This window comes from Sesamum indicum, linkage group LG15 (assembly GCF_000512975.1).
Source record: "Sesamum indicum cultivar Zhongzhi No. 13 linkage group LG15, S_indicum_v1.0, whole genome shotgun sequence".
NCBI classification, from domain to species: Eukaryota; Viridiplantae; Streptophyta; class Magnoliopsida; order Lamiales; family Pedaliaceae; genus Sesamum; species Sesamum indicum.
Genome location: NC_026159.1, coordinates 2,988,839 through 2,999,029, shown reverse-complemented (window position 1 = coordinate 2,999,029; position 10,191 = coordinate 2,988,839). Strand labels below are relative to the sequence as shown.

The following is a 10,191-nucleotide window of genomic DNA, read 5'->3' as shown; positions in this document are numbered from 1 at the left end:
TATATGTATTTATAGGTTGATTGTTACATGATTAGATACTGATTGTTAATGCATGATTAACACAGTAGCAAAGGCATCATAACTTATACTTTGATTCTGATATGATCAGACATTAATGCTTTCAACACTTTAAACAATGCCAGTGTGTATGTTGCCCAACTATGATTTTGAGCTCAACACTTGCGCTTCCTATTCATTGTTACCCAATATACAACTACCCTCAAAATCGATTTTGGCCCTTCAATCACCGTAAAAATCACTTTGGGCAATCACCGTACTTACCTCAATTGTTAGACTTCACGTCTTTTCATTCTACGAGAATTACATCATACACGAGTTAAATGGAACAAAGTAGCATAAAGTGGCGAATGGTTTCCAGTTTATCATTTGATTCGCGTTTTGGACAACTGATCAATTTTGGAAAATGTAGTCCATATTTGTCATCGTAACAAATAAATATTTGAATTAGGGAAAAAAAAAAAAAAAGAATCCACTGAATAAGTAACATTGCAATAAGAATTTTTCATCTTCAGGAGATATCCTGTAATTTAGACGATGCTTGACAATGATATGCAGCGCCACATTTAACACTGGGTTAGTATTTCCGCCCCATCATTGGTTATTAATATGGTGTGCTCAAATTGAGCAGAGAGGCTACCATCCTCTGTGACAACGGTCCAATTGTCGTCCCACATTACTGGGTTAATGCTGCCGATTGTCAACATTGGCTCTGCACACATGCCAAAGTAAAAAGTATGTGATTGTTTCAGCTGCACATAAAGCTGAAGCCATTTTCTGATGAGATTATTGATCCTTGAAGGATATTTGGTGTTACAAGCAGTGATGAAAAAAATGCCATGTATGTTTCTTTCAAAAAATTAACAAGTGCTAAGCTCAGTCATATGGGACATTGAGTGGATAGAAATGAGCCTTGCCAAAGGAAGTACAAGCTGTGGGAGGAGACATTACCGATGGTGAAAGTTTGGTTCAGCACCATTCGTTCACGACCATTATTCCCTGAAGAAACCAAAAAATCATTTAGAAATGAAAATGTCATATGCCTCATGAACGAGGTCGATGGGTCCATGGAAGTAAATTAATGGTTTACAATGCAAACGGAACCTAATATGGAAATTTTAAACATTTCTCATTTTCACTTCAATTCCAGAGTGGATGCTGATATCAGTCTGGATCTGAATCATCTGATACAATATCAGCAGTACATATAAGTATAACCGGAAGTTCATCAGTAATTATGTAAGACAGCCATTTAGTACTGAATTGTCATTTGTATGTTACTGATCTAGGAAATTTTAGAAGTCACTTGTAAGCAACCAATGGTTAAAGAAAGCATATAGTCCTATTCCCATAATTGTTATTGCTTTTGAAAAAACTCGGACAGTTTTCTAGAAAGTCCATCCAATGAGAGTTATGTGAACATGTTGGTCCTGCCTGCCACTATAAGAGCTTTTGAAGGTCATGTACTTGCTATATATAATCCTACTGATAGGAATAGCAATAGTTACCAGAAGAATTGAAGCAATGCTTGGGTGAGTAATCTAACAACACAGACTACAGAACTACGGACAATATGAGTAAAAGCTAGCAGAATTACTATAATGAAGAACCACTGGATCACTGTGGAAGACTCGTCCAACCCCATGGCCAACGAACTGCTGGACAACTCCGTAATTGTGTTTATCTGCATGGTCACTTTAAGGAGAAATCAATGCAAAGCAGAAATTCTGAACAGAAGTTCTCCTATTCTCTGAACATAATAAATTAAAAAAGGTATGTTAGTAGGAATTTGATAGGTCTGCATTTCCATGTTTTAGATAGACATAGTTAGAGAACTGCTTTCACGTAACTTGTTACGTAAAGAAGCATCAAACTCTATGCATGTATTTGTTGGTGCATATGCAAACTCTAGAGCATATATACTATAATAGAGGTGAACAATAGAAAATACGTACTCGTATTACAAGATGGTGTCAAAGTAGCAAATGAAGTGCTAGGAGTAAAAACATCAGAAGAACATGAAAGAGATTTAACAGGGATCTTACTGTATGGTCTTGCCAATTTTGTTGAATTTAACTCCTGGTGCACATATTGATATTGCATTGTCCAAACATTCTTTGGTTACCTAAAGGCAAACACAATTAACCTTGTGAAGGAGAAAACAAAGATACTCTTCAAATGATAACAACCAGTAGAATGAGCATTTGAATTGTCAACTTAAAAAAAAAAAGTTGAATGATTCCATGAATGGAAAACTGAATTTGTTTTGTGATACTACTAGAGCGAATAAATTCACCATATCATTGGAACCAGACAAGACAAAGTTACAAGAAAACCTACCAGGAAACCATACCTTTACTAAGTTTTTTGCCTCCTCATCAACCTCTCCAACAAAATATGTTGCAGATGTATCACCGTGATAACCCTGTGTATCAGAAACAATGAAGTAAAATGGACCAAAACTGCAACTAGAGCTTGAAAAAATCTATTGATTAACCACTATACATCAGTGGTGCACAGGAAACAAACTCGGCATTTATTTATTTCTTCCAAGGGAAATGATAATTTAGTTTAAATCAGTGGCAACAGAACATATTGAAAACATCAGATCACCACAGGTTATATTCAATCTCTACTTCACTGGGAACAAAAGCTATGCAATGGAGATAAGCTGCTTTAGGAAAGGAGACACTGGGAAAAAAAAATTACTTACATTAAGATAAACTGTAACATCAATATTGATAATGTCACCATCCTGCAAAGCACCATATTCAGTGATTTGTGAGATTACAAAATGTAACAGGGATTAATATTATGACACAAATTCTCAAGTATGAAAGACCTCAAGAACACGTGAATCTGGGATTCCATGGCAAATGCACTCATTCACCGATGTGCATACACTCTTCGGAAAACCACCATAACCAAGAGGAGATGGATATGCTCCATTGTCAATAATCATTTGATGGACTGCTTCATCAATTTCATCTGTTGGGATGCCTGGCTGGCAAAGCAAAATTCAATTGTAAATGAAGTTTGCAGTAGAAGATGAATCCATGCATCTTGAGTAAATTTCATGTATCAAGTTCAAGCAACCAAAATCTACCAACAGTAATTTTACATGAAGAAACCTACAAGAAAAATCTGCAATAGTGTTATAGTAACTAAAATACTGAAGATTGAGATTGATGAATGCTTCAAAAACATAACGGTAGGACAAGTTCCTGAAGACCATATAGTGTCTAAATGGGGACTAACAGCCACCTAAGACTGATGAAAATTTGAAACAAAAGTAAATCAGCATATATACAAAGATGAAATGAGCCGAATGATCAGAGATTAACCTTCACTAAAGTCCCAGCATACTGAAGAACCTGTGCTGCTAGCTTTCCTGAAGCTCTCATGCACTCTATCCCCTTCTCATCATGTATTTCAGGCCCACTTGCAATTCCAGGCATCTTCCTGGATTTGACATAAGGAGGCCTTGGTATGTGACTAGGGACTGGCCGACTGGGAGAAACCTTCCCGGGTTTTAGACGTTTCCTTTTGCCATCTATGGATTCTTCTGTACCTCTGCCAGGAGAAGGAAAAACATAGAAAGAAAACTCAAAATCAAGATTGCAAGGCACGCAAAAAGAAGATGGGCCACAGAGATTATTTGATTATCTTGAATCAGCCAATAAGCATTAACGAAGGAAGAGCCACAGTTCCAGCTAAATAACTTTGTTACTCTTTTTAATGAACAATAATACATGACCAATACAATTAGATGGTTGTCATATGAACAGAGCCAAGTTGAGCAGGCAGTTAATGAAATAAATTAAGTGAAAAGAAGTGCAAATTTCATGAATTCTCTGGAAGTTGATTCATCTGCAAAAAAGTGATTTCATATTGGTTTTCATTTTTCTCTTAATTCTTCAGCATCAGAAGCTCACCCACTGACCTAGATATAAAATATCATTGTGAATATACTCCAAAACGGCTTTGATCTGTGCTTATATGCAGGAGTACAGGATGCCAAGAAATCTCCATGTGTATTGCATGTTTGTAGCCATAAACTATGACATTTAGCACGGATATAGACCTTTTTTAACTTTAGAAAATAAAGAATACGCATAGAATATACTTCGATAACATTATCAGCCAATGACAATAAACAATACAAGGGGCACATAGCATCTAGATTAATCATGATAGTCAAGTAAGCTCCTCTGTACTGTCTTCCATTTTTCTTCATTTTTATGTCATAAGACCAGGGATTGCAAATATGCACAACTATAACCCATAATGACAAACTTTCGAGTAAGTCATCGCACAATACAGCAAGCAATGTCTCTTTTGAAGCATAGTATTACAACAAGAAAACTCGCTGACCTACCTCAAAATACAAACGAAAGTGATATAATCCTTGTAAATACAGTTCTTTCAGAGAGGGTATAAGTTTTGCATAAGCTCTTACCACAATGTCATCATAAATGCAGTGACCGAAACACTGTCACATGCTGTTTATCCTACCTCTATGCTGCCAATTTAACGAATCTATGTAAAGGTACGAACCCTCAGAAAAACTCCACGTTTCACAGGAAAGGCAAAGCATACCTTCTATTAAATAATAAATTGGTTAGTCCAGAAAATGTCCTCGACATTTGCATGGACACATGGCCTTTTCCTGTTAAAAAATTAGAAAATAAAGAAAACCAAAGAATTAGTATCAAGCATTGTCAAGTCAATTTGCAACGCAGATAAAGAAACTACTAAACTCAAAGATGAAAAACGCCTTTTTAAGGTAAAACATTAAAGATTTAAGGTTATGCAATTCCCGACACGCATGCTTCACCAAATTTCGTCCTTTTTCACAAGCAAGGAGTAATCATATGACAACATATATTCATCAGACCACTTCAGCTAATGTAAGTGTTGGATATACTTCCTATCTTACTTGCATATCAAAACTACTAAAATATAATCGATTCTATATTTGTTAAGCCTACCGACAAATCAATCCAGCACACCACTCGCTCGATAAAATGGTTAAATTAGACTTGAGTCGAACTGAACTCCCATTTCCAAGTGAAAACACAGTGAACGGAATTGGCAAAGCAGAAGAATAAATACACAGAAAAATAAATATACATAAACAACCAAGTTATGGAAGTTGAAAATACAGCGTATATCGAGGAAACCTGGATTAAAATGGAAGAGACAATGAAATGAAGTAGTAGGATTTGAGGGAAGAAAGCGGCAGTCCCCTAGAAAAGTGGAGATTAAGCGAGGTTGAATTGAACTGCCCGCCACCATTCCTACTCCCCTCTCTCTCTCTCTCTCTCTCTCTCTCGCGCGCGCGCTCTCTTATCCGTAGTCGACGGGTATCGGGCTTTTCTTACAATCTGAACTACGTTGATCAACCTTTTTTCCTTCTTATCACAAACCAATAATATACGTTTACATAACAGGAATAGATTTACACTTTGACCCCTAACTCTACCTCTTTTACCAATGTAAGCTCGGTTAAATTACAACAAGCTATATAAAGTTTGTTATAATTAAAAATATTTTTTATTATATAAAAATTATAAAAATATATAGATATTTGATTAAATTATCTAAATTATTGAAAATGTTTGAACTGTTAACTTCGCCTTATTGCATTTGAAAAAAAATAAAAAAAATTAGACTATATGAATGAAAAACTTTTGAAAATTATAACCACATGATTCATTGGTTCAAAAAAATATTTTTTTTTAAAAAAATAAGTAAATTACAATTCATAATCTATAAGACTATTTTTGCTAACTCACCACAAAAAAGTGAATAAAGATCTAATACATACTAACAAATTTGACTAGTTGTTAGATGATTATTAAAATTAAAAGGTATTAGTGATGGAAGATTTGTAATTATACTAGATTTTATCGAATCCAAATCTTTCTCTGGTCTGGTCCAGCAAATCAGTTGCTGGGTTTCAACAATCGTATATGGGCTGGATCCGCTACTGCACTGTAGGCCCAAAAATTAAAAACCCCATGAAGAAGCGTGCAAGTACGGAGCTCAATTTCGGGCCTAATGAAAACCGACCGGTAGTTTTCAAGTTGCCAAATGATGTGGACAAATTATGGAATCCGAAGATGTCAGTGTAAGCCCTGATTGGCCACTGAGAGTTCCCCCACATTTGGGGCCCATGTATTGCACCTTTCCTCCTGCTTTTACATTCTGAATACGACCGGCCGTGGCCTTAGTAGGAACTGGATTGATGTGGGAATCTCAGTCAAGAATAATTACTCGTCCTGTCCTGTAAATTAATTCGTACAATTTCTCTTACATAAGGTAGCCACAATTAATTCCTCAACCTAACCCGTAATTCTTTCTACCGAAAGAAACTTAAAACTCAACACCGTCCACACTTGAATGTCCCTAGTACGAGATGTATGGTGTCGACCCATGATTAATTCATTAACGGCTTTGTCGTCATGCAAGTTGGAGTTATAATTTAGCATTCAAAATGAGATGGGGCGAAGGAAATACGGAATAAATATTGTGAAAGAAAAGAGGAGGAGTTGGGGGACCTCTGATGGAGCTGGAAATTAATATAAGTCGAGTAAAGGGTATGGTAATGGGTAGGGTTGGAAGTGCAGGTAGTAGAGGAAATGTTGCTGAAAGAGCACATGTTTAGATGGTCCTTAAAGAGTTGATTGCTACTATCTTTTGTCACGCTCTTCTAAATTAGAGGAGTTGGCCGTTAGTTTGTCTTTCTCAGTCGATGGACCACCTGAATCTAACACAATGTCCAGCCCTTATTGTGTATGCATGCATGCCCCATGTGCTTCACCATGCCCTAGCCCACAAATCTTTATTTTTTATTTTTTGTTCCAGTTATCAAATTTAAGATTCATCCCCCATGTAATTACGGAATTCTGTTGAAATATTATTAGATCATTTTGACATTTCCCAGTTCAAAATGAGGTGATTGTTTAACATTGTTGCAAAGTTGAATAAGAGATCTTGAGTTTGATTTTCATTGCCACCTATTTTATAAAACAAAGTATCACCTGTAGAATTTTTACCTTAACGGACTCCATTTTCTAAAAGCAAACAATTAATTCAAATCAAACTCAACCAAGACTAGAAAAACAGAGACTCAATGGATAAAATCAAACAATAGTTGCTTTATTTTCATGCATAAAAGCTAGGGCCAAAAGAGAGGGGGGGGGGAGGTGGAGTTTAATCAAGTTCAATAATGTGGTTAAAGGAGAAAGACAATTGAAAACAAGAGAAAGGTTTTAAGATTGTTTGATTGGTAGTTTCCTTCACAAAAAATTAGATTATGAAACTTAATTTCCCTTTTTTCTTTTCTTTCTATTTGGGGTTTTCTGTTACAATCCTATTTTATTTTATTCAACATATCCACGTTACGAGTATAAGAATAATATCATGTATTTTATTTAAAAATAAAAAATTTATACACGTAATACAAAATTTACAATAAAAAAATCAATTTGCAAAAAGTGTCTGTTTGGAGAGCCGAACAGATGAGATTTATGGGAAGTAAATGGGAATGCTTTTTAAATAGTGGGGCAGTGGGCATGGCCCATTGAGGCATTGTAAATGGAGAACATGTCTTCGACATGGAAATCAAATCCATACCCTCTAAAGTTCCTTTTTCTTTTTCTGTTTTCCTCTCTACTTGTAATAGTCTCATGGACTGGAATTCTATGTTAGGATTCCTTTACAAGGCTTTTTTACCTTTTCTCTTTTTTTTTTTTTTTTTCTTCCTAAGTTACTCAATATTGTAATATTTTCGTATTTAATAATTTAAATTTTTAAATAAAATAATCATTTAATATAATATTAGAACTAAGTTATAAAATATTTTAAAATTGAATCTCACAGTCATCTATTTATAAAATAGTTGTGTTTGCTAATAGACCAACACATAGTAAACACGTATCGCTGCCCCAACAAAAATCCATGTGTACATACATATCTGTACTGTATATTAAGTGTGAGACCAATAGAATAAATAACTTTGGTTGTCAAAAAATACTTATTTACTAAAATACCCTTAAATGTACTGTTTTTATTTTTTCTTTTTTACAAAAATAACCATATATTTCAATTACTCTTTTTATCATTATAATTTTTTTTTCGTTCACACGCATTTAAGATTAAAATGTTTCAATAATTTTAAAAAATAATTTATATATTTTATCTTCTTTCTTTTTCATTTAATTAAAAAAATGCAGTAATAATGTAAAATGTGCATGCGTATTAAGTATGCTCGGACTGCTAGTAGTTTGAAAAATTGTAGTTAGCAAAACATGTTGTCTCTTTCTTATTTGTTTATGTGAAATATTGAAATTATTTATTTATTTATTTATTTTTGAGAAAAGAGAACCATTTAACAAAATCCACAAATTTAGTTTTATTAGTTATTGCCAATTTAAATTCCTCAGTTCAATCACTTTTTTCTAAAGCATCAAATTGCAATATATATATATATATATATATATATATATTAAAATTTTAGTATATATAATTAATAACAACTATAATATCATCTCAACTTTTTGTAACCAGTATTATTAGTTATATATGTTTGCAGAAAGGTCCATTGATCTATTAATGTTAAGGATCAGTGTTTTTGCATTAAAATTTTGAATTAATTTTATATAGAAACGGCCAAATTTTTCTTTTTTTTTAAATGATAATTACATAATTTACATTAATATTTTCAAAAATTTAGAAACATATATCAATTCAATACATAAATTAATATAACTTAAATTACGATAAATTCTTACAAATGAAGACAAATACATACGCATCTGATAAAATTTAAAATTATGATCTTAACCTTAACGATTGAATCAAGACACCATGGATCGGACATAACCCTATTATGGTAGCCCCAAGTTTTGTACTAATGACGCTATTCATTCTAGTTTTCCGTGTCCATCCCGTTTTAAGGTTAATGTCGTGCTTTTGTCCTCTCCATTAGGGAATCTCACTTTATTTTTGGCCTTTGATCTAAACATCGTGATCATCATCATAATGTGGTGTTTTGTTTGCCTTTAATTTGAATAAAATCGTAGTTAATTTGTAATTACCCCAAGCAATGATTAAAGATAAAAGCGTCCTTTTGTTGCTCCCGTCTTCCTACTTAAATTAGTCGCAATTCCTCTTTATCATACGAGAATCTCATCATTTTCAATTAAAAATACATACGAATTTTAAATTATTGCAATTGTTGGTAGAATAATATTTAAATGAAAATTTAATCAAACCATATGATCATGGCTCTTATATTAATTATATAAGAATAAATTGCAGTCGCCTCTCATTATATATGTTTGGCATAATCAGATATACTTCATTATTATAATTGTTTGAAAAATTATAATACCTACTTGATTTTAACGTCCGTCTATTAATAAGCCATACCATCATCCTCTTTCGAATTACGAATTATAATTTTATATATTTTTTAAGAAATTCTAAAATATTATGCAATAAATATATTAGTTACGAAAAGTAATAAATTATAATAGTTCAAAATAAATAAATAAATGTTTCTTCTTTTTAATAAATGAAGCTACAAAATTTGTATGTCACTTGTGAATGTAAGCGGCATTAATTTCAGTCGATTTAAAGTTTTGAAATGGTTCAATAATGAATACATATCATAATATATCAGCAGTCATCGACACAACCTCTATGTTACGTCGCGAACGACAGCGTTGTCATGATGAACAGGACTTGAGAAAATGGTCCATTTCACACCCTCATAAATAAATTACTGGGGCGTATTATTTGTAATTTATAATTTTGTATTCATCCCCACGTGTGAATGTGAATCACAAGCCCATCTAAGCAAGTAAAAATTCTACGCTATTCATTAAGTGTGAGGGGCTTGGAATAATTAATTTTGATTGAAAAATTGTGTATTTATTAACGTACCCCAAAGCATTTTTATCTTCTGTTTTTTTTTTCCATAAAATAATATTTTTTTCAATCACCTGATTTCACCAGTAGTTCTCTACTCATGTGTGGTTAAAGTTAAGGGTAAATTACAGCCATCCCCATGAGGTTTAGTATAATTACAAATAGCTTTTTATTATTTGAGAAATTACAATTAATATCCACCTGATTTTAACGTCACTCTAACAACGAGCTCAT

At 33.2% G+C, this 10,191-nt stretch overlaps 1 protein-coding gene across 1 annotated transcript; it reads right to left on the bottom strand.

Annotated features, from left to right (window-relative positions):
- LOC105177635 (methionine aminopeptidase 1D, chloroplastic/mitochondrial) lies at positions 363-5,437 on the bottom strand. The gene is made up of 10 exons (XM_011100851.2): positions 5,202-5,437; positions 4,618-4,687; positions 3,363-3,591; positions 2,861-3,022; positions 2,732-2,773; positions 2,372-2,443; positions 2,064-2,143; positions 1,616-1,713; positions 970-1,017; positions 363-730 (listed from the first exon to the last, which is right to left on the bottom strand). The coding sequence occupies exons 1-10, from the start codon at positions 5,314-5,316 to the stop codon at positions 585-587; spliced, it is 1,062 nt and encodes a 353-aa protein (XP_011099153.1). The 5' UTR covers positions 5,317-5,437; the 3' UTR covers positions 363-584.

Bases quoted from the DNA above. Each gene is read 5' to 3' on its own strand.
- LOC105177635 (XM_011100851.2), bottom strand. From the start codon at position 5,316: ATGGTGGCGGGCAGTTCAATTCAACCTCGCTTAATCTCCACTTTTCTA. The intron at 4,688-5,201 runs GTTTCCTCGATA...ATTTTTTAACAG, and splicing joins TCTCTTCCATTTTAATCCAG to GAAAAGGCCATGTGTCCATG. The intron at 731-969 runs GTAATGTCTCCT...GCATGTGTGCAG, and splicing joins GAACCAAACTTTCACCATCG to AGCCAATGTTGACAATCGGC.